This window comes from Microtus oregoni, unplaced genomic scaffold (genome assembly GCF_018167655.1).
Source record: "Microtus oregoni isolate MIOR12 unplaced genomic scaffold, Mior012 000002F_ref0000024, whole genome shotgun sequence".
NCBI classification, from domain to species: Eukaryota; Metazoa; Chordata; class Mammalia; order Rodentia; family Cricetidae; genus Microtus; species Microtus oregoni.
In genome coordinates, this window is record NW_024543061.1 from 88,813,745 (window position 1) to 88,839,454 (window position 25,710).

The 25,710-nt window shown below is 41.1% G+C and overlaps 1 protein-coding gene across 5 annotated transcripts in view; it reads right to left on the reverse strand.

The window, feature by feature from the left end:
- The window catches only part of Dennd5b (DENN domain containing 5B), a 116,499-nt gene that overhangs the window by 58,400 nt on the left and 32,389 nt on the right, over nt 1–25,710 (reverse strand). For all 5 annotated transcript variants that reach the window (XM_041630269.1, XM_041630258.1, XM_041630236.1 and 2 more), the window contains 2 exons: nt 24,116–24,782; nt 7,165–7,352 (listed from right to left, as the gene is read on the reverse strand). In XM_041630269.1, the coding sequence (XP_041486203.1) occupies nt 7,165–7,352; nt 24,116–24,782 (855 nt within the window). The remainder of the gene's footprint in view (nt 1–7,164; nt 7,353–24,115; nt 24,783–25,710) is intronic.

Below are 25,710 nucleotides of genomic sequence, written 5' to 3' on the forward strand. Positions count from 1 at the left end.
ATAAAATATTTAATGGCTAAGAATTGTCACAGAATATTTTTACTGTGAAGATATGCCTTTGCCAACGCACCTTCTGGTTGAGTTATTAAAGAGCCGAATGGCCAATACGTGGCCAGAAGAAGACAGGCAGATTTCTGAGGGGAGAGAGAGGAAAAGAAATCTAGGCACATGGATTCCTCCAGAGACTCTGAACAGCGGCAACCAAGCCACATGGCAGAATGGAAACTTTAAAAGACAGGTTAACTTCTAAGAACTAATTAGGAACAAGCCTAAGCTAAGGCTGAGCATGTCACTGTTGGGGAGCTGGAGGTACGAAGACTTGTTAGAAAGAATGCCATCAAATACTTGAGGCTGTAGCAGAGCCTTCCCTGCTTTGCTGTAACCTGCTTACCTAAATTTTCCACCAATGCATTTGAAAAATTCATGAAACTGTTATCACATTAGAACATGCTCTTTAGTGTCATTTAAATCCTGGCTCTCAGGTAAAGATCACTCATATTTATCTCCAGAATAAACATCTCTTATTCCCTTTAAGGTGAGAACTGTGCTCCTATGGTGACAACTTGAAAAAAATTTAATGTTCTAAAATATTCTATTATAAACAGAAACAAAGTATACCATGCTTAAACAATTTTAAAAATACCAGACCCCAGGCTAGCCTTGAATTTGCTATATAGATAAGATGAACATGACACTGATCTACTTCTGCTTCCTAAATTTTCAGGCAAACACCAACCAGGCCTGGCTCAAAAATTATTTTTTTATACTGCATTTTGTGGTGGGTATGTGTAGTGTGGAAATTGAGACTGGAGCCTTGGGTACCCTAAGAAAGTTCTCTTCAGTACTTTACACGTTACTTTAGGCTCAGAATTTTATCTGTGAGTGAGATGTCAGGGATCGTGCCCAGGACCTTCATCACACTAGGCCTATGCCCCTACACGAAGTTACATAAATCAGCATATAAGGTCAGAGTCTTTTATTTGTTAGTTTTTTTCTAGCACATAAAATAACGTGTTTCATTATAACATTTTCTTTTTATTTTTAATGATTCATTTACTATGTATACAGTGTTCTGTCTGCATGCATGTCTACACACCAGAAGAGGACCTCAGATCTCATTATAGACCACCATGTGGTTGCTGGGAATTGAACTCGACCTCTGGAAGAACAGCCAGCGCTCTTAACCTTTGAGCCATATCTCCAGCCCCTCATTATGACATTTTCTACATTTATACTTTGGTCATGTTGGCCTGTCATTTTAATGTCATTTACTTTCATGCCTTAAATATATGTGTGTACACATATTATTAAATCTAGATTCTGTATGAGACTTTGTCTTCCTCTCAGTTACCCTCTCAACCTTCCCATTAGGTCCTTCTACCATTTGTGTGTGTGTGTGTATGTGTGTGTGTATATATGTGTGTGTGTGTATGTGGGGGTATGTGTATGCATATATGTGTATGTATCTGTGTATATGTATATCTATATGTGTATCTACAGGTGTGCACATGTACATATGTATACGTGTGTACATGTATGGATATGTGTGTATGTGCGTATGTATGTATGTATGCAGTTTGATTAATAAAAACCCAGAGACACATATTGGGGTTTAACCTGAAGGTTACAAAAGCAAAACAGCCACTGGCTCTTACCTCTACGTCAGTTCCAAATGGTGACCCTGCCTCCAGGAATCTCAGTATGAGACTGTCTGAGAGCTGTCTCCTCCTGTCTTATATTCCTCTCTAGGGCTGGGATTAAAGGTGTGCACCATTACCACCCGGATTCTATGACAAACTAGTGTGGCTACTGGGATTAAAGTGTGTGTCACCACTGTCTGGTCTGTAAGGATGACCAGTGTGGCTGATTTACTCTCCAATCTTCAGGCAAGCTTTATTTACTAAAATATAAATGAGCCTGGCAGTGTGGCGCATGCTTTTAATACCAACACTTGGGAGGTAGGAGCAGGTGGATCTCTGTGAGTTTAAGGTTAGCCTGGTCTAGAAGAGCTAGTTCCAGAACAGCTCCAAAGCTACAGAGAAACCCTGTCTTAAAAAAAAAAAAAGGAATGAAATATCACTACATATACGTATGTATCTATGTGTGTAAGTATCTGTAGCTGTGTACCTATATGTGTGTATATGTGTCGCAGGTATGTTTGTATGTGTATATATATATATATATATATGTATGTATGTGCCTGTATGTATGTATGTGTTAAAAATCTAAATTCCACATAAAGAAAACACACACTATTTGTCTTTCTGAGCAGGTTTATTTCTTTAACATGATCTCTAGTTCATCCAATTTCTAACAAATGGCATATTTTCCCTTTTTGTGGCTGAATACATTTCCATTGTGTACGCAAACCATATTGTTCTTTTTAGTACATCTGTTATACAGCTATACAGACTCCCTATCTTGGCTATCATGAATAGTGATCATGAATATGTAGGGATCTCTGTGGCGTTCAGTCTTAGATTCCTCTGGAAGAGATCTTAACTGCTGAGCCATCTCTTTTTCTAACACAGTAAAGATGAACAAGAATGGCTGAAGGTGAGGACAAGACTGTGTGATCAACGCTCAGTGCTGCACTTTTCTTCCCTTCCCTCCCGCACCCCTCCCTAAAAGATAACATAACAAACGGCTACTAACATCTATCATTTTAAATCATGAGGTAAGGGGGTAGGTGGTTAATTACAAGTCTAGGCAGCTATATTAGCTACATACCAACTAAAATAATACTTTCCTGAACATGACATTCTTAAAACTATTTTTAGAAACTTTCTTGCTAGATTTAGTCATTTTATTTCAGAGTTTTCAGGGGAACACATTTAAGTCTCTTTGAAAAGACTGTTTTACTTTTATTTATTATTTATTTGCTTTGGTTTTTTGAGACAGTGCAATCCTAGCTGTCCTGGAGTTCACCTTGCAGACCAGGCTGACCTCAAACTCACAGAGATCTGTCTGCCTCTGCCTCCCAAGTGCAAGGATTAAAGATGGGTTGATGTGGAATTCCGCTCTGTACGCCACGAATATGTTTTATTACCATTGGTTATTAAAATAGCTGTTTTGGCCAACGGCTTAGCAGAGCAAAGCCAGGGGGGAAATAGAGAGAGTAGGCAGAGTCAGAGAGATGCCATATAGCTACTGAAGTAGAAAGATGCCAGCCACCAGCCAGAACCTTACCGGTACATCACAGCCTCGTGGTGATTCATAGAATAGAAATGGGGTTAAGATGTAAGAGTTAGCTAGAAATATGCCTAAGGTATTGGCTAAACAGTATTGCAATTAATACAGCTTCTGTGTTGTATTCGGGTCTGGGCGATGAGGAAACAAGCCTACAGTGGGCACCACTACCACCTCCTTTATTTTTGGTTTTTTGAGACAAGGTCTATTACAGAATATTTGATCATATGATTAGTCCTGAGGTTGCATTATTTGCTGGAAAAAACTGTTTCTAGCTGTGGTGTGGCTCAGTTATAGCGTGCACCTTTAATCTAAGAGCTTTCTGCTTGAATATTGTAAAAAGGATTAAATAAAGTCAACATAAGTCAAAAGGTGGAACAAGCAACCAATGGATAAGAAAAAAACCATAGAGAGTAATAGAGAGTCAGGAGAGTGGAGAGAGAGATGCATAGGAAATAGAAGGGAGGGACATCCAGTTGGAGTTTTGTAGGAGAAAACGTGGACATCAGAGAGGAGGAAGGTCAGCTGGGTGCTTTCTCTGCCTCTCTGAGATAGCAGGTTTTCACCCCAGCATCTTGCTTCCAAGTCTTTATTGGCAATATTTAACATTTGAGATTTTTTTAAAAAATGTCTCTCTCTGTGTAGCTCTGGCTCTCCTGGAACTCTCTATGTAAACCAGGCTTGCTTGGAACTCACAGACATCCACCTTCATCTGATTCCAAAGTGCTGGAATTAAAGGTGTGCAACACCACACCTAGCTTAAAATATTTTTATGTCCGCCTTCTTAAAATTATGTGAAGCTGGTTATTTCATTTCACTGTAAAATGCTTCCAGAGAGAAAAGAGACATGTTGTTTACTTTACTTCTAAAACACTTATACTCTTTTTTTCTCCCCTGAGACAGGGTTTTTCTGTGTAGCCCTGGCTGTCCTGGAACTCAAGAGATCTAGCAGTCTCTACCTCTCCAGTACTGGGATTAAAGGCATGCACCACCACATCTGGTCAATGATACTCTTTAATGTGTGGTTTCTACACAGAAACACTGCTTACAATGTAGTGGTATTTTGTGTTTTAACAACTAAAGCTTGCCTGAAGATCAGAGTACAGAGGGATCTCTGTTAGTTCAAGGCCACCCTAGCCTACACAAGATTGAATTTGTCTAAAAGAGAACAGAGCTCACACAAAGGTGATCTCAGCACTTGGGATCCCACACCTTTAATCCCAGCCCTAGGGAGGTGGAGAAAGGGCTGGACAGAGAGAGAAATGTAAGGCGGGAGGAGACAGCTCAGTGCAGTCTGAGGTTTGGTGGAGACAGCTGCAGCCTGAAGACTGTCCCCACATTCTGAGGACAGGATCACTCGCCCCTTCAGTCCGAGCAGTGGAAGAGGTAAAAGGTCTCTCTAGTGGCCGGCCGCACTGCTTCTCTGATCCCTCAGCTTTCAGCCCCTAAAATCTGACTCGGGTTTTCTTTATTAAAACCAATGAGAATTTGTGCCACATGACTTTTACAGCTGATTCGCTATTTCATATTATCTCACGGATGAGTTTGTGTATTTATTAAACAATGTTGGGATCATGATTGGAAAAAAACAACTAGAAAATCACAAACATCATTTTGAGAGCTTTTAGAAATTTTAACTGGCTTATCTTTAGGGTCAAATGATACAAGCAGACAGAGAAAAGTCTTCCAACTGTATGTAGACTAAGTTGCATTAAAGTATATCAACAAGTATTCATAGAAATCAGAAAGAACTTATATATTTAAATAAATTTTCTTCTATCTTTGACAAACAATTTATAATATATAATCAATAAAAAACTAAAACATTAAGTCTTAAAAAAAAAACCAAAAAATCCGTCTGGCTAGTAAACTATTTCTTTTCCTTTGAAAAATGTAGAGTCTTTAATTCTTGTCAGGCATGGTAGCGCACACCTTTATTCCCAGCACTCAGGGTGAATCTCTGAGTTTGAGGTCACCCTGGTCTACAGAGTAATTTCCAGGGCAGCCAGGGCTATACAGAGAAACCATATCTGGTGCGGAGGGGAAGACGAATTTAATTATTTTGAACTGACAAAATACATTAACATAATTCGGAAGAAAACAAGAAAATTCAGGGAATAGAGAAGATGACAGCAGTCCCCCACTCTCTCCACAGCAGACACGACAATATGCAGGGTTCATACGGCCTCAAGCAAGCTGTTTCCCTTGAGGTGGACTGAATAGTTATGACCCTCTTAGATTCATGTGTTTGACTGCTTGGCCCATTTAGAGTGTCACTATTAGGAGGTGTGGCCTTGTTGGAGTAGGGTCACTGTAGAGGCTGGGTTTGAGGTCATAAATGCTCAGGCTGGGCCTTGTGACTCAGTTTTCACTTCTGCCTGTGGATCGTAGAATCTCAGCTCCTGCTCTTGCACCATGTCTCCCTGCATGCTGGCATGCTCTGCCATGATGACAATGGACTAAACCTCTGAAACCGCAAGCCAGTCCCAATTACATGTTTTCCTTTATAAGAGTTACAGTGGTCATGGTGTCTCTTCACAGCAACAGAATCCTAACTAAGACATCCCTTTGAATCACAAAGTTAATTTTGGCAAAGCAACACGGATGTCTGATTATAGGATTTCTTCATTCTTTCCTTCCTTCCTTCCTTCTTCCTTCCTTTTTTTTTGGGGGGGAGGTTTATTGAGACAGTGTACCTCTGTGTAGCCCTAGCTATCCTGGAACTTGCTCTATAGACCAGGCTGGCCTCAAAGTCACAGAGATTCATTTGCCTCTGACTCCTGAGTGCTTGGATTAAAGGTGTGCACCACCACTGCCTGGCCCTTGTATTCACTTCTTAAAATGAGAACAAGTTAAAGTGAAGCTCAGTTAAGAGGAATTTTATTAAGAAAGGTGATAATTAAATAGCTAATAATGTAATTAATCATTATGTTTTAAATAAGCCATATCATCCTCATCAATATTTCATTTCAAGGCTTTCCATTCCAATTTTGAGTAGCATTAACAAGAGCAAAAATTTAAATTTAATATGTTTTCAATTACTCTTGATTATTTTATTCCTAAATATTTAAAAATACAATTCAGAGAAAGAATAGTACCAATAAGCTAGAGGTTAAATTTCTGTCTCACAGATCATGCCAACATTAAGAACGGCTAATCACTGGTCACAGCCGAAGATGGCAAGCAGTGACGTACCTGCTGTCTCCACTGTCCCGCTTGCTGAGACATATTACTTTCCATTCAGTGGAGGTAAAAAATAAAATTTAACTCAGTTAAAAATAATTTTAAAGGAATACTAAGTCTGGACTATATACTGCTTACGATGGCTATTCGTGGTTGTTAACATGACAACATCTGGAGCTAACTAAACACAAGAGCGGAGGGCACCTGTGAGGTAGTTTTGCTTACTCTGAAGTGGAAGATCCACTTACAATCCAGATCTTCAGAGGTGGGAAGACCCACTGCTAATCTGGGCCATGCCTTCTGCCGACATAAGGACAAGGAAGAAGGACGCCTCTTTCTCTGACTGCTTGCTCTCATCCTGCTAGCAAGTCTATTCCTTCACTGGCATCAAATATACATACATACACATATGATTGATATGTATATATGATGAATATATACATATTCATTCTATAAATTCTATTACTTTAGAGTGCCTTAATACACTGCTCCAAAACAAAATTTATAGCATGAGGATGAAGAAAAAGTTAAATTATTTTAGGATAATAAAATGGTAATATCACACTTCAGAAATGGTAATACCACCTTCAGAAATGTATAGCTGTGAAATTTGTCACTGTCCTCTTGGAAGTGTATTTAACTAATAGTTGTGCTGCATCGAGGATCAGAGAAATAGTTTGCAGGCTAGGGCTCAGGCCCCAACCAACAGTACCGGGAAGATTCGGGCGTAACTACTGCACAAAGACAATGTTATGTAATAAAAGCCATGCCTGAAGTCAACAAACGCTTTACCTCTTGCGGAAGTTCTAATTTAGACCGGTCAGTTCCTTCTTTTGATTGAAGACCCATCAGGTAAGGGACAGGGGCATCGAGAAAATGCAGCAGAGAGGCAGGGAGGATGGGCACATAAACATGCTGCCACTGAAATGGGAAGAGGAGTGTGGTGATGCCTTCCGCCACGGTCATCAGGCGCTGGTAATCTGTATGGACGAGAGGAACAAAAGGGAAACAAGGGCTGCAGCTAACAGAAAATATCAGAAAAAAATTGTGCTAAAATACATATTTTTGTACTGGAGAGATGGTTCACTGGTTTAGAGTACTTACTGCTCCTAGAGGACCTGAGTTCAATGCCCAGCACCCATATGATGCCTAACAAAAATCAGCAACTCCCGTTCCAGAGGATCTGACCCCCTCCTTCTGACCAGGCACACGGTGCACACGGACACATGCACGCAAAATAGTCATAGACAGGATCACGGAGGAAGGCGGCCAGTTTTAGCTCATCATAGGTAGCGAGTTAACTTATTTCACCTGAGTAGCTTGCACAAAGTCTGGGGGCAGGATCACTGCTCTTCCTGGAAGCTCTGGACCTGAGTCATTTGCATCCTCTTCCTTTACAGACCACAATTCAGAGAGATCAGCATTTCCAGAGCTGGGAATCAAAGGCACGTGCCATTATGCACACACAGCCCTGAATTCTCTTAAAATGTGGAGGAATCAAAACCTAATAAATTGGGGCTGAAGAGATGGCTCAGTGGTTAAGAGCATTGCCTGCTCTTCCAAAGGTCCTGAGTTCAATTCCCAGCAACCAAATGGTGGCTCACAACCATCTGTAATGAGGTCTGGCGCCCTCTTCTGGCCTGCAGACATACACACAGACAGAATATTGCATACATAATAAATAAATTAAAAAAAACCCTAATAAATTGTTTTTGCTCTCTAGCCTTCTGAAAAAGTACAACATTGTTGCTATGAATCACTTTCATACACACACACACACACACACACACACACACACACACAATCTCCAATTCAGAGGTTAATTTTTCTCTCCTTGTGTAGATGATCATGGCTACAACTTTGATAATCTGATTTTTTTAAGATAATCTTATTATTTTAGTGCTTATTTTGTAAGTATATAAAAAAAATCAGAGCTGTGCAGGCAGCAGGCGGCTCTCGTATCTCTCAGTGACCTCCGCTGAGGCCTGCGGTGCTCTTGGGTTCTTCTGCAGAGCTACCCTGTTGCAGAGCAGGGAGGAGAACCTGCAGGGCTCCTGGGTAGAACTGCACTTCAGCAATGGGAACAGGAGCAGTGTTCCAGCCTCTGTCTCCATTTATAAAGGGGATATGGAAAAAAATACTGCTGGATGCTCAGCATGAATCTGGACGAAGTAGCTCCAAGAGCTCTCATTGTGCCAGCCCACCTCGCGCCCAGACACCACAAGATACCAACAGATCTGAAACAGACACACACAGCTTTGGAGAGAAAAACAGCACTCTGTCTGAGGAAGACTATCTTGAGAGAAGAAGAGAGGTTGAAAGCATCTTGAAGAAAAACTCGGACTGGATATGGGATTGGTCAAGTGGGCCAGAAAATATCCCCCACCATGTAGTCGTTCCCGCTCCCCTTCTTGCTTTGTAGGATAATTCCAGCTTCCTTGTCGGCCATCACTGCCCTGGGCGGTCAGTTTTGTTGCTGGCACCTTCATCATTCTTCTGATTTAAAATCCCATTGTTTGTACTTAAAATTTTGTGTGCTTTTAAAATCAGCTGTATTAGTTCGAGGCCAGCCTGGTCTACAAGAGCTAGATCCGGGGACAGGCACCAAAGCTACAGAGAAACCCTATCTCGAAAAGCCAAAAAAATAAAATAAAATAAAATAAAATCAGCTGTATTGTAAGCAAATCTGTCTACTTTAAAAGACTGGAAATGAAAATAATCTTTGCCAAATCCTTTGGAGATTACTGGACTTGCATATGGGTTAATCAGTTGCCAGTGCTTCTGTTAATCCAGGTATATTCCCAGTCTTCCTCTTTTCTATAGCGTGTTTTTAAAGGCTGCCTCCTCGACATGCTGTATATATCCTGCTGGACTTGTTTCACTGTCCCACACTTAACTCAGGTGAGTTAAAATAAAAGAAGCGTTTTTTTTTTTTTAAAGCTTTTTTTTTGTTTTGTTTTTGTTTTTTGAGACAGGGTTTCTCTGTGGCTTTGGAGCCTGTCCTGGAACTAGCTCTGTAGACCAGGCTGGTCTCGAACTCACAGAGATCCACCTTAAAAGAAACGTTTTAACGGTCAAAAAAAAAAAAAAATCAGAGCTGAGTGATGGTGGCGCCTGCCTTTAATCCCAGGACTCAGAAGGCAGAGGAAGATGAATCCCTGTGAGTTCAAGGCCAGCCTGGTCTACAGAGTGAGTTCTAGGCCTGTTACACAGAGAAACCTGTCATTAAAAAACAAAACAAAACAAAAAACAGACAAAACACAGTCCCATTTTCTGTATTTAACTCCTAACTACAGAATATCAAATCTAAGGAAAAAAGAACTACCATATAATTAAAGGATTTTTGTTTTGTTTTGTTTTTCAAGACAGGGTTTCTCTGTAGCTTTGGAAACTGTTCTGAAACTCACTCTGTAGACCAGGCTGGCCTTGAACTCAGAGATCCACCTGCCTCTGCCTGCCAAAGTGCTGGGATTAGCATGCACCACCATGCCCACTTCTGGTTGTCTTTACATGAAATTATTTGTCAAAACCAGCAATTGTCCATGATATTATGCATGCCCTCTTAAACAGTCTGCCTTAGATGTTCTGTACTTCGACATGTTCAAAATTCCTACTTAAATCCTTGGAGGCAGACAGATATGTTTTAGAATTAGATTTCTTTTTTAGACTTTGAAAGGCGGTAACATGTTTAGATCATAATCTCTGACAGGGATGAAGCTTATAAACAACATTAATATTTTCAGAGCAAGCCATGTAAGTGTTTTATAGGGAAGAGAGAAAACATAAATTTAATTTGGTTCTGATCTGGTTTTGTTGATAATAAATCAGTTACAAAAATAATCATTTTCAGAACTGTTTTAGATTTGGGAATTAAAGATAAGGGATTGTGGACTCATAAGAATTTCATAGAATTCAGTGTACACAATTACATTAAAACCCGGGGAATACTTTGGTATTTGCTAAAGGTTAAGAAAAATGGTCAGCTGTTACTTGGTTCATTTGACCAAGTACAAAAAGGATGTTTTCCACTTAAAATTTTTGTGCCATTCTATCATTAAAATGTTTTAAAGATTCATTTTTGTTATTTTTAAATTATGTGTATATGGGGGGGAAGGCATGTGCATATGAGGGAAGCTACCCTTGGGGTACAGAAGGGAGTGCTGGATCTCCCTGGATCTGGCAGACGACCTAGACTCGATTCCTAGCGTCCACATGGTAGCTCACAACCATCCATGCTTCCAAGAGAGCCAACGACCTCCCTCTCCTTACATCCAAGGGCACCAGGCATGCACGTGCTGCATAGACACACATGCAGACAAAACGTTCATTCACATTAAAGAAAATAATTTTTTTTTTCTTTTTCGAGACAGGGTTTCTCTGTGGTTTTGGAGCCTGTCCTGGAACTAGCTCTTGTAGACCAGGCTGGTCTCAAACTCACAGAGATCCGCCTGCCTCTGCCTCCCAAGTGCTGGGATTAAAGGCGTGCGCCACCACCACCCGGCTTAAAGAAAATAAATTTAAAAGAAAAAATTTAAATTACAATTATGTATATAATTGGGGAGGGGAAGGCAGTCACAGAACAACCTGCTGGGAATTGGTTCTTTTCTACCACTACGGTGGTCCTGGGGTGGACTTCAGGTCATCAGGTTTAGCAGCAAGCACCTTTACCCGCTGAGTTATCTTATGAGACCACGTTTTTGGTCTGTACTTGAAACAATATTTTAAATAGATACTGTATTTTACAAATATACTGAGAATTATGCTGTACTGCCTGAACTGGATGCTTCTGGGGCCCCATCTGCACAATACTTTGTTTGCAGTTGAACCTGTAACGGAGGAACCCTCATTTTTATTGAACTTTACCATTTTTTAGATGGATGCCTAGTTATTAACAGCTCACCTATACTTGAAATCTTCATTGCTTTTTTTACTTATTAAGAATAAAATTTAGGTGGAACTTACTTAACATGGATAGTCCTAAGACAAACACTAGTGGTCTCAAGGTCGGAGTGTGTCATGAGTACAAAGAGTTGACCTAATTATTTGGTAGGTATGGATGGACACACACACACAACCACTAGATATTCACAGACGCAGGACTAGGAAAGTTGGTACTAGAGGGGAAGAGATCAAAAACAATCAAATAGTTACTACTGTTCTGCTAGTGATCAGGCAAGATGCCTGGGTGGGAACGGGAACAGAAAGCTGACCTGAAAATTCCTCGGGTTGGCCGAGTGGCCTTTAGGCTTAGACAGCATGCACTGTCAAACTAACTTGACTTCTGCAGTACGCCTCATTATGTCAGGTACCCCATGGCACTCTCTCCTCCCCCACAAATTCTGCCTGGGAAGTGGAGCATCTGTTCACAAAGCACATCACTAGTGATGAATAAAAGTTACAGACCAGACCAAATTTATTAGTAATTGCAGAGAAGAAATATGCACACTCTTCAGGAACTGTCGAACATCTTAGTGAAGAAATACTATCATAGTATATGTGATCTATAGTGCATATAAAGCTATAACTGGGATTAAGAATGTAGGTTAGTGGCAGAGCATTTGCTTAGTATGCATCAGAGTGACCCTGGTTCCGTGTGTGTGTGTGTGTGTGTGTGTGTGTGTGTGTGTATTTTGTTGATCACAGAATAACATTGTTATTCTTTTGTGGTTGCTGAAGTCCTACAGAAAAGTATGGCTTAGGGCTGGAAAGATGGCTCAGCAGCTGCTAAGAGCACTGGCTGCTCTTCCAGAGGTCCTGAGTTCAATTCCCAGCAATCATGTAGTGGCTCATAACCATCTGTAATGAGATCTGGTGCCTGCTTCTGGCGTCCAGGAAGAACAATGTATACATAATAAACAAACAAATAAATCTTAAAAGAAAAGTATGGCCTAGATGTGAGCACCAGATCAGCCTGCAGAAACAGTAAGGGCTGTTGGTTCTAAGACACCAGTGTCTGCTTCTTTTTTTTTTATTTCTTTCTCCATCACATGACAGGTAACGAGAAAGGTTAACTTGCAGTTTTAAGCAAATTATGCGCCAATTATTCATTAATGTCCCTCAGCTCCAAATTCATCCACTTATTATAGCTTGTTGGCCTCTAACCATTCTGACAATGGATACAATACTAAGCTTTGCCAGCAGAGGGCAACGGAGACACGCTGTTTCCTGGTCCCAGCATGCAGCAGGTCTTGCTATTGCAGCCTAGAGGACCAGCAATATGGGTGTGTGAAGACACCTGGTGGCACACCGCTATGCCACATGCCAAGAATGGCAGTCGGTGGATTCCACTTTCTATGGTCCTACAATACACTGCATATTCAGACCTCATACTACAGTGACATCCAGAAAATCACCAGCCACACAACACGGGCCTTGGACTTTGTCTTGTTAGGTCAGTGACCAAGGATCAGCTCAGGTACAGGCAACATATAGACATGTAATCGACTGGCTTTCTGCATACCTCATGAGTACAAAGTTTTCAAGAGCTCGCCACTACAGCTTTGGTGTATGGGTCCCACTTAAATGTCTGTGCTTCATCAAGTATCCGTCAGAGTTTATCCCCTTAAGGCTTGTTTTCTAAAATAATTCATATTATATATTTATTCCTCTGCCTAAACTACTTTATGGTTTCTGTCTCCTGGTTGAACCTAAACTGAAAGACAAAGGAATTGGAACAAACTAAATTCCTAGCAAATTGGCTGGTTTACTTGTGATTGGAGAAATACTCAGTCTCCTGGAAAATATACTTTCTTCAAGTAATAATAGTTTGTACTGTGGGTTTTTTTTCTTGTTTTGTTTATAGAAAAAACACCATGGGAAGTAAAAATAAATGACACATTTTATTCTCTTCTCCTGGACCTTAAGAGACAGTGTTCATTTTTCCTTCACTAACATTTTCCCAATTGTAAATTTCTATGTCTAATCTTTTTAGTTTTGAATTCTCTACAAGATTGGTTGATATGTCATACACTTTTTTTTTTTTTGCAATGAGATTACTTGGCAGAAATACATCATTCCTTTTAGCTGAATCAAGAAATAAAAAGCAGGAGCTGGTAATACAGTAGTGGCAGAATGGTTGTCAGGCACAAACAAGACCTCTGTGTTCAATCACCAGCACAGCAAAAAGAAAATTAAAAATAAAAAAATTTCTTTAAGCGGTTTTTTTTGCATGTCTGCATGGGTATGTTTATACACCTGCAGGCGGAGGCTGATGTAATCTGTCTTCCTTAATTGCTTTCCACCCTGTTTTATGAGAGAGGGTCTCTCATCAGAATTCACCAGTTTGGCTGCACTGCCTGGCACTGACCTCCAGAGACCTGTTTTCACTACTCCTTTCCTCAGCGCTGAAGCTGCAGGTGTGTACCACCGCAACACAGGGATTTCAACCCAGGTACTCACGCTTAGTTGGCTAGCAGTTCAATGACCGAGCTGTCTTCCCACTCAGCATTGTCTTTGTCAGCACCGTTCTAAAGACCTCAAGCCCAACAGTGACACACTTCCTCCAACAAGGTCACACCTACCCCAGAAGGCCACACCTCCCAACCCTTTCAAATAGTACCACTTTCTCAGCATTTAAACATATGAACCTATGGGAGCCCCTCTTATTCAAACAACCATAGCAGATTTACTTACTTACGTATTTATTTTGGTGAGACAGGGTTTCTCTAGTTACCCTGGTTGCCTGGGAACTCACTTTATAGACCAGGCTGGCCTCAAACTCACACAGATCTACCAGCCTCTGCCCTTAAGTGCTGGTATTTCCTATTTCTTTTACAACATTAATTATTTATCTTGTTAAAACTACTGTAATTCTATTATAATTGTGTAGTGTTATTTTATGTTTTAACAAATAAAGCTTGCTTGAAAAGTGCAGAGCTAAGCCACTGGAGACCAGGGAGTTCAAGGCCACCCTGGACTACACAAGATTCAATCTGTCTAAAAGAGAAACAGCTCACACAAAGGTGATCCCAGCACTTGGGACCACAGGCCTTTAACCCCAGCACTAGGAGGTGGAGACAGGAGTGACTGCTAGGCAGAGAGCAGAATATAAGGCAGGAGGAGACAGGAGCTCAGTGCAGTCTGAGCACTGGTAGAGGTAAAGGACTCTCCAGTGGCTGGGGTCTTCTCTCGTCTTCAGCATTAACCACTGTGTCTGACTCTGGGAGTTTATTATTAATACCAATTAGAATCTGTGCTACATATTCCAAACCATGAGCCCATAAAAAAGAAAATCAAGTCAGAGGTCCTTTGATTCTGGGTAGTCACATGGTCCCCATGGTCACAGGCTGTAATCAATCATCAAAGATAAAATTTCCAGTGGACCCTGGGAGGTGGTTTATAGATGCTTACAGAAATGCAAACCAATAATAAAACAACAAAATATAAACTCCCCTGGTATTTAAGATCTAAAATGAAATTAAAGGAGAAGCTTATGTTAGAACTTGATGCTCGAGGAAGCTTAGATTCCAGCTGGTCTGAGCTTGACCACCAGGCTCAAAGCCCCTCCAAGGGGTGAATCATATGGAAACAACAGGGCACTTCTAAGCCCTTAGGTCAGCAAAAAGGCAGTTCATCCAGGAGAAGAGCACCACCAAGTTCCTCATTCGGGGAAGGAACGTCAGTGTCCTAAAGAACCTTCATCATAGTGTCTAATTTGGGGCAGTATCTTTGTTTCTTACCTTTTTTGAGACGAGAGTTTTTGCCTGTATGTCGACTAGTAGGTCATGAACTTGCAGAGACCCTCACGTCTTTGCCTCTGAAGTGTTGGGAACACAAGCATGTGTAACCAAAATCGACCTTTTTATTTTTAAATGTTTCAGAATAGAACAAACTTGAATTGATGTAGGAGTCACACTGCACTGTGAAACAAAGACATCTGATGGAGAGGGATAGCTCACATAGGGGCTGACATGCTTGTTTAACGGTCCTGTGAGTACTAACTAGCCTTATGATAACGGGGATACTGTCCACTGATGAAGCCAGTATCTTAGCCAAATGCTGTTGTTTATGAAGGTTTATCTGATGTGGTCTCTTCATGTAGCCTCACTGTTATAAAACAATCTGAGTTTTAGTGAGTTTGCTTATGTTACAATGATAACATTATAAGGATATAGAGATCACGGCCAGTGACACGGCAGAGGGTAGAAGTTCTGGTTGAGTTTTAACTGTCAACTTGACATGATCTAGAATCACCTTCAAGAGCATCTTAATAAGGAAAGTTTTTGCATTAGTTAACCCGTGGATACGTCTGTGGGCTCGTCTTTATGTTAACTGATATAGGAGGACCCAAGCCACTGTGGGCAGCATTCCTGAGGCACGGATCTTGAACTGTAAAAGGATGAAGACATCTAACTGAACACTGGTAAGAGAGCAAGTGGTATCATCCATGTCCACTCCTCTCCTCACTCAACTACCGATGTGTAGTGACACAGTAGCTTCCCTGCTAAGATGGACGATAACCTGGAATTATAAGAAAAATAAGCCCCTTCCCCCTAAATGTGTCACAGCAACAGAAATGAAACTAGAACACCAACACCACACAAGCCTGAAGATCTGAGTTTGACTTAGAGCCCATGCAAAAAGCCAGATGTGTGCATCTCAGTGCTCTACAGGGAAACACGGGGAGACAAGAGAATCACTTAGAAACCAGAGACCTTTCTGCAACAGGTGGAGGAGAGAACTGACTTCTGAATAGTTTTCCTCTCTATTTAAAAAAAAAATATTTACTTTGCTTTATTTATTAGCAGATCAGAGGGTCAACTTCCAGGAGTTAGTCCACTTTTTTCTACTATGGGTTCTAAGGACTGACCTCAGATCATCAGGAGTTAGTCCACCTTTTCCACTGTGGGTTCTAAGGACTGACCTCTTCTCATCAGGACCACCCCACTGACCCTAATACACACACACTACATGCACACTCTAAATAAATAAATAGTTAGGACAGAAGTGAAAGAGGAGCCAAAGTTAGCACTGTCCTCGATCTTGGCCAGAGAAGCTTTTTTCAGCAGTTAGTGCAGAAACTCCTAAGTGGTTCAAGTACCACTGGGTGCTCGGCCATAAATGAAACATCTATATAAACCTTCACAAGGCTCACTCAGCATCACGGAAGAGAGCGAGGAAAAGAACATAAAAACCAGGGATTGGTGAAGAATTCTGTGAGATGCTGTCTTCTAGACAGGGCACGGCCACAACTCTCATGAACTCACTGCGGCTATGTTACCTCAACAGCATCAGTCAACATTCCAGCACGAAGCATTAACTGAACTCACTGGGTTACAGAGAGAAAGGAAAGAGGACACAGAGGAGAGACAAGGGGAGGGGAAGGAGAGAGAACTATAAATACGGGAAGAGACCCTGCTTAGGAGTCTTGAAGGGAGAGAAAAGACTGGGGAGTAGATATGGTCAAGATAAGATAAGACTGGACTGGGGACTGGAGAGATGACCCAGGGGTTAAGAGCACTGACTACTCTTGAGCACCTGGGTTCGATTCCCAGCACCCACATGGAGGTTCACAACTGTCTCTAACTCCAGTTCTAGGGAATCTGATGATCTCTTCCGGCTTCCATGGGCACCATTTATGCACAGGGCGCACAGACACACATGTAGGTAAAATACTTGTCACATAAAGTAATAATAAAGATAATGGAACTGGGGAGATGACTCAGAGGTTAAAAGAACCGGCTGCTCTTCCAAAGGACCCGAGTTCAGTTTTAGCACCCACATGACAGCTCACAATTGTCTGTAACTCCAGTTCCAGGGATCAATGCCCTCTTCTGGCCTTCATTAAGCACTGGTGGTACACAGACATATATGCAGGCAAAACACTCATACACATAAAAAAAAATCAAGATATACTATACAGATGCATGAAATTATAAAGGAATAAATAAAACATAAAATAAATTAACAATGTTGAATAGAAGATGTTGATAAGATTTAAACAAGGACTTTGTTTCTTGAGACAGGGTTTCTCTTTGTAGTTCTAGCTGTCCTGGACCTTTTTTGTTCTGCCTCTTGATTAAATCTGCCTCTAGGATTAAAGACCACTACCACTGCCTGGCTCTTAAATGTGTCTTAACAGCACAGTGGAAGGCAGATTAACTAAAGTTATTTCAGTTATAATTTATAAAACTTAATATAATTTTAGTTAAGATAATTTCATTAATAATAAACACTTGATAATTTTCCACTATTAAGGAGTCCAATCAAGATTCGTTCAGTTTTCTTCTTCTTTTTTTGTCTTGGTTTAGAGAAATTTAAAGTGCTGGAAGCCAAAGTTTTCAACAAGAAACATGAAGTATGGGGCTGGAGAGACAGCTCCGTGACTGGCTACTCTTCTTGATTCCTATCATTACATGGTGGCTCACACTGCCTGTAACTCCAGTTCCAAAAGATCTGACGCCCTCTTCTGGTCTCTGTGAGCACTGCACACATGCAGTGCATATAGATACACACAGAAAACACCCATACACATAAACTAAAAAGAAAATAGTAAAAATTAAAAACAAACTACAGCCTGTTTGGGCCATAATCTATATTCGGGATAGATAAAAGGACTAGTGTCCCTTGGCATCCTCCCTTATAAGAGGCCTAAAACCTAATGCACAGATTCATATAAATGGTCAGGGGTAGAAAAAAAGAGTCTTCTGGAACAACTTTACAGAGATGTCTCATATACTAAGGTACCAAAATCTGTTAACAATGGCTATAATTACTATGATAGGCATTTAAAATGTTAGGGTTACACTGGCTAGTGGTGGTTCATGCCTTTAATCCCAGCACTCAGGAGGCAGAAGCAGATGTATCTTTGAGTTCAAGGTCAGTCTATCTACAAAGTGAATTACAGGGCAAGCAGGGCTACACAGAGAAATCCTGTCTTAAAAAAAAATCAAACAAACAAAAAGTTAGGGTTGATGGAATTAAAGTTGAAGTCTAAAGTGAATCAGAATATTTAAACAGAATTTACATGTATGTTTTATGGAACCACTTTCTCTATGTAGCATGTACAGAAATTATATAAATTATATGGGACAGAAATTATATAAATTCACTTTTCAAGTCATACCAATTAGACATGCTAAATGGGAATGAATAAACAATGTAAGCCAGAAGCTGGAGTGCAGGCAAATTCTTCATGAAGCAGCTATGGAGTCATGTTAAATATCTTTATTTCCTAGTAACTACTGCAGGGGCAATGCACTACAAAGTTTCCATTTGTTAAGTATCTTTATTTCCTAGTAACTACTGTAGGCCCAAAGGACTGCAGATTTTCCATTTGAAGAGCAACTATGAGCTTGCAATTAGATATTAAGCCAAATAGTACCCACGACTTTAGTACATCAAATGATCTTCAAACTTGAAATATTCACGGTATCTTGTAAGATCAGAAAGACTCTCTAAAGAGAAAGTTGCACAATGAAATAAATGGAAATAGTTTATACTGAATTTCTTTAACACTGGAGTGCAAAGAGATTCATACAACACAGGGCATCTCTTTTCCTTTAGGGCTGGCTGGAAATGTGTGAGGATCTGCCAGGTTCCACTGTCACTGGGACACAACACCTCTCAACAGGCAAAAAAAGAAAAAAAGAAAAGAAAAAGGCTACTTGGTTTATGAATGGCAGCTCCAAAGCAAATGAACACACGTCACTTTAGAAGGTCACTACGACAACCGCGGAACTAAAAACTAATCAGCTCAGTGGACTGAATAAATCACACGCTGTTTCTCAAGCAGTGATAAAAGAGCAGACGTTATGGTAAAGATGTTTACTGACTCAGGACTCTATTGAAAGACCTGGATAAATCCAGACCTCCCCAGCAGGAAGAAAATAGCCAAAAATCCAAGCAGGAAGAGAAGAATCAAAAATCTAGGATTAGCCGGTTAGTGACTGTGTTTCAGGAACTAGCCAAAGATAGTTAGGTTGTAATCTTGAGAATAATCTTGAGAAACAGGGAGTTTCCCCCTTGTGATTGTCATTGTAATGTGTTTTAAGAACTAGCTGATTATGACGTTGGGAGTGGTCCTGAGAGGCAGGGGGTTGCCCCCTTGTAAACTTCACTGGTGTTTTCGGAATTTTCTGTGACACACTCTCCCTGCCAATTCCGGATCACTGGGCTGTGGTTTCTTACCTTAAAAATCGGTTCTCCTGGTCACTCGGGGTCGAACTCTTCCCCTGCGTGGGTTATGAGTCTCGGCCTCAGTGCACTGGTTCCCGTCTCATCTCATCATTAAAGCCTCGTGTGATTGCAGCAAGGACGGTCTCTCGTGAGTTACTAAGGGGGTCGTGTTATCCCGAGACTTGAGTGAGAGTCTCCCCAGCACTGGGGGTCTTTCACTGTCATATGTTAGATAGATGGGCAGTGTAAAATCAGACTATTAAAGGCTTCCTTGCTTGCATAGGGTAGTCCCATACATCTATCACAATTGGCTATTGGGGGGCCTTGAGTACCCGCCTCAGTACCCCTCAGGGCTCGGAATTAGATGTCTGTGGCAGGCGAGGATCTGAGGGTAAAACAGATGAACTCAGGTTCATTACCTCTGCGTGTTCTTTATCATGCGAGGGGAGAAGGTGAAGCGAAAGAGTGTGGAGAAGAAGGGGAAGAAGGAGAGTAAGGGAGGAGAAGAAGAAGAAAGAGGAAGAGGAAGAACTGATCCCATGAGGTTTCTAGTTTTTATAGCTGTAGTTGGAAAATTCCATAGGCAAGGACAATGACACTATGACAAAGTAGTACTTCGGAGCGGGTGACCCGGCTCAGGGAAGAGCCAGCATCCAAGGGGAAGTACCTGACGTCCCAAACCATCCCTGAATCCTGGGTTCACCCTTTCTCCTCATCTAATCTCTTTTCTGATAACCAGCTTTGGGGACGCCAGGATTTGTTTGTTAGCAAAGGTGGGGCATGCCGCCTTCCTGCTCAGTGCCTGTCTTCTATAGAAATTTCTGTGTGGTCTGTGAGCAGGTAATTTTAAGGGATGATTCTATGTAAATTTGTCTGCTAGAACAAAAAGTGAATGAATTCCATCCTTCCAAGGCCTCCTGGTGTGGAGGAGTAGAGCAACCAGTGCAGAGGTTACACTGCTGAGCTGTTCTGGGAATGAATCCCATTTTGAAGGGAAGAACCATGGCTTCACAAGGTTTCCACAGATATGACAGCGACTTTTTCAAAAGCCATGTGTTCCCACAGCTCTGCAAAACGAGTTATTCCATGTGGACGTGTATGTAGTAGACATGTGCATACACACGATCCGTCTACTGGTCTGTCAGCTGTGCCTTCACTGTGCAGTCTTGTGGGCTCCAACAATAATAAACAAACATTATTGGCTTGAATAAAATCTTCCTTACCGCTTTAAAAACAACACAAATAGAGCTAGACATGGTGACATAAGCTTGTAACCCCACTTGGGTTGGGAGGTGGAGAAATGAGAATTAGGAGTTCAAGGTTATCCTCAGAGATACACAGCGAACTCAAAGCCAGCCAGGGCCACAAGAGACTCTTATCTCAAAAAAAAAAAAAAAAAAAAAAAAAAAAATCACTGAATGGCTCACACCTTTAATCCCAACACTTCGAAGGCAGAGGCAGAATTTGAGGCCAGCCTGGTCTACGTAGTTGGTTCCAGGACAGTTAGGGCTGTTACCTAGAGGAAACCCTGACTGGAAAAACAACAACAAAACACACAAAAAGAGAAACAATTCTAACGACACTGAGGTAAATTTAACATAAAATAGCACATGGAGATGTGCTCACTGGTAGAACACTTGCCTAACATGTTCAAGGCAACTCCTCACCCCCAACCCCCAAATCTAGTAATACTAAAATATTAATTGGTTAAATTATATTGCTTTTTGCATCAAGGTCATGGAAACATAGCTTCTTTCTATCAAAATATTTGGTTTGTTTTTATGATTAATAAGGTATAACCAGCAAGTGCAGTCTACTTTGGCATGACTGCAATATACAATGAAGACTTCCAACATTCTAAAAAAATCTCCAAGTAGCTTCTGCTTTCCAACAACTAGTGACAGAGAAGAGTACTATGGGATGGCAGAGGAGTCCCGCAGAGGCACGGGAACAGGAACAAGAGTTGGTGTAGGTGGCAGTAACTGCTTATTTCCTCTGTGAAGAACCAAAGGAGTACGTAAGCAAGACCCAAAAGTGTTCTGGAGGCTTTAATTATTGATACAAAAAGTCAGACACTGGTGTTTAAATTCTCCATCTTTTATATTTCCACTGTTCTTTTGAAAAGAGGATCATGTCTGGCTTCATGTAACCTCCAGACACTCTTCTAATATGAGGTACTAGGAAACAGTCTTGACTTCCTGGGTGCATTCTCTACTTAAAAATTTATAGCCACTGAAAAAAGATTGTGACAGAATTACTCTCTAGATAACAGACTGAATCCGTCTAAATAAATTGTGGATTAAAATTTCAAGTCAGTTTAATGAACACTTTCATCACTGAAATCCATCTACTTAGAGTCATGGGTTTCCATGGTAACTGTCTGGTTCTTAAGCACCTTTAAACCGTATGGCATATATTTATCAATATGTAAGGAATGAAGTGGCAAATATACTTAAACCCCTTACACAGAATCACAGAGGGGAAAAAGGGCACCAGAGGGCAAATCAACATAAAGATTCCTTTTAAAATGTGTTCATTTTAGTGTCTTTCTCTAAGGGGAGAGACATTATCAATGTTAAAAACCACCAAAATTGCATCTACACAAAGCTTTTGTTTCATATTTTACAACTATTTAGTATGTTACATTTACCATATAGTTGAAGAATGAGCAAGTAATTTAAAGGTAAGTATTGAGACGTAGGGAGGTTATGTGTCGGCCCAGTACAGTTGCCAACGTGGTTTAGTTGTCAGGAGAGGTGGATGGAAGCCTACATTGGACTATCCCATTGCTTACTTGTGCTAATTATCCCCCCTGGGCCTCAATTTCCCCCTGGATAAAAGGAGCATCACATATAGTCTAAAAATTCTAGATGGGTCTTCTCATTTAACTTCCGCAACTAATCAGGTGTGGGTGGCAAAGCATCCAGGAGATATGGGGGACCAAGACTTCTGAAAATTAAGTCAGTGACCCACAGGGCCTATAGTTTAATAAGGGACAGAGCAGAGATTTGAAACCAAAGCATTTATGACTTCTAAAACCAATACTGGTTAAACGTTTTAAAAAGGTTATTTTTTTTTTAGGTGTATGAGTGCTTTGCTCGAGTGTATGTCTGTGCCTCATGTCCTTGGAGATCAAAAGGTCTTAGATCCCCTGACTGGAGTTACAGGCTGTTGGGAGCTGCAATGTGAGTCGGCTGCAGGGGCAGCAGGAGTCCAGCTCGTAACCACTGAGCCGTTTCTCCATCATTTAAACATTCGAATCCCCAAACCCTCACCGAGAGCTGGCATGGCGCAACTCTCCATCGCCACCACCTCTTCAGGGAAAAGAGTAACAGGTAACGGTGAGCACTAAGAAAGAGGGCAAGAGGAACATAAAGGACTCAGATGAGCCACTGGAGCACTCCCTGACAACAAAGCACAACACTGAACACATTATCAAAAACTATTACGTAGGATAAACTGAGAAACCTCATGAAGTGCTGTCAACACACAAATAGTGTCAACACACACACAAGATGGAGAAGCATAAATATAGCCTGCTTGGCTCAGTTTCACTTATAATTTAAAATAGAAAAATAAAAAAAGAAAGTGAAAAAAATAAACATGACAGCAACAGTGGGAGCCTGTTCCACAATTCTGCCAACCTAAATACAAAGTAGCAAAATGCTAATCCAGATATCTGTGCCATATTTTCCAAAGTCTCAACAGTGCACATGGCTAGTTTACAGTTTCCAACCATTCAGTAGCTTTATGACATAACATCTCTGCTTCTGTAAATTCATGTTCAGATGGGAACAGGTATCCTAGTCTAGGCTCAGTATCAGTCATTCACTAGTCAGATACTAGTGAAACAAAATTCAACTTGTTAGTATCTTAACTAAATCTGTGTTGGGAGACACTGAATAAAAGATACAATAAAGATAACACCATCTGGGACTTGGGAGGTTAAAAACACAATTACACACAACTCTAGCAGATCTGTTGCTAGGTCTGGGGAGGCAATCTGTTTCCTACCTGCACATCTCTTTCTCACTCATAAAATGTTCCTACAGGCAAATGTCCAAAGTTATCTGCCTCAGGAAGTTGCAGAGTAAACATTATATTTATTACTTTCAAATGCCACCTGAATTTCCATGTAAAACTTTGTCAATTTGTAAATAAAGAAACAGAGTCCAAACTGGGTGGTGGTGGTGCAAGAAGGCAGAGGCAGGTGGATCTCTGTGAGTTCAAGGCCAGCCTGGTCTACAAGAGCTATCCAAGACAGTCAGGGCTGTTACACAGAGAAACCCTGCCTCAAAAAATAAAAAAAAGTCCATTAGTCACTGAGAGTAACAGGTTTCAATGTATCTAATGATTATATGTTGTGGGTAAAGAGTTGTTTTCATTTAAAAATATAAACAAATAAATACCCCCAAATAGGTCAACAAAACAATTTCGATACCTTCCTGTTTATCTCTGCAGTCACTGTCACTTCAAATAGAAACAAAATAGTTTCTCATCTCACCCAAGCCTATTCTCTTTATGCAAAACAGAAGAGACTTTGGGTCATTAATTGAATCCACAATGAAATAGGGTAGCACAGGCATAAGTACTTGCTTTTAGAAAACAAAGTGCCAAGGACACCTACCTTGTGAGTAGAGAAGGATCTGCATCTCTAGAAGGACACAGGTAAACACTTGAACGAGGTTCTCTAATCCCAGGAGCTCGAAGGCCTCTCGGAGAGGGTAGTCAGAAAGAGGAAGTTCATTGGGCCCAGGCCTCTGGCAGATGACAGGCTCATAAACACCATAAAACTTTAGTGACCTCCCAGGAGGTGGAAGGGGTACCTCATAGAGAATATTATGGATGTAGCTCTCAAGGGGCAAGGGTGGTGGCTGCTGAGAGGTAACAGCCTTGTAAAGCTGGAGGAGGAATTTCTTGCAGGCTTGCATGAAAGGCAGAGGTGTGATCAAGCAGATACTTTTTGAAACATACAAGGTGTCTCTGTTGATGTCGTAAGAGTTGTATCGCTGGAGTTTCAAAAGAGAGGTTGCGTCTCCCTCATCAATACTGCTTGCCAGCGAGTCCATGCTGCAGGAGGAGGAAGCGTACACACTGCCGTGCTGCTCGGCATTGTGCATCTGGTACAGCGTCTGCATCGCTGTGCAGATCTGCTTACTTGTGACTTCTTCATAAAAAGTGAGAACAAAGCCGTAGGTGCGAGAACCGTCTTCGCGGGTGATGATGAACGAGTGGAACTGGGGCTCCTTATTGTCCGCTTGTGTTCTGAAAGACAGCCCTTTGGGCATGCACAGCTGTGGAGACAGGGGACCATCAGAGCACAGTACAAGCATCACTTCAAAACAGAAAAAAGGAAATTATTTTCTTTTTAACAGGATATAAAGGGTTAGTCTAACCCAGATTTAACTTTAGCGACAGCTTCAAATTAGAACCATAGTGTAAGTTCTTCACTTACACGTAGATAAAATATTCTCAAAAGAAATAGACGAGCGGCCGACTGGGCTCAGCAGCTAAGGTGCTATCTCCAACTGCAAGTCTCAGCCCTGGTTCAACTCCTGGGACACACACAGTAAAAAGAGAACTGATGTCTACAAGTTGCCCTCTGACCTCTACATGCGTGCACACACACAAACAAAAAATGTATTTTAAAAATAGATGTAAACATACGTGGAAAAAATATTCACGGTGTGGGTATTACACAAAGAGGGCTTTATTACGGAGATGAGAGTCAGAGAGACTGCTCAGCAGGAAAAGTCAAGGTCGCTGTCAAGCTTGAATTCTACCAGCAGAGCCCACGTGGTGGGGGGAGAAAGCTGTCTCCTGACTTCCACAGACAGACAGACAGACACATTATGCACACAAAACCTCACACTAAATATATGTAAAATATCTTTTAAATTTTAAAAGAGAATGAGATCTTTGATTTGGATTAAGTAACTCAGAAAAAAAAAAAGCGCCCTGATCTTGAACAAGACTTGAAGACAGAACACGCTGGGATACTTTACAATCTCTGAGACAGAGTCTGTACAGTCCTGGCTGGCGTGGACTCCCAGTATAGACCATGCAGTCCCGGAACTCAGACCTATCTACCTCTGCCTCCTGAGTACTGGGATTAAAGATGTGTGCCATCATGCCCAATTTTAAGTACTATTTTTATAGTGATTATGACAGAGTTTCAGGGGGAAAGGTGAAGGCTGTTTTGATTAGTGAAAAAAATAAAAA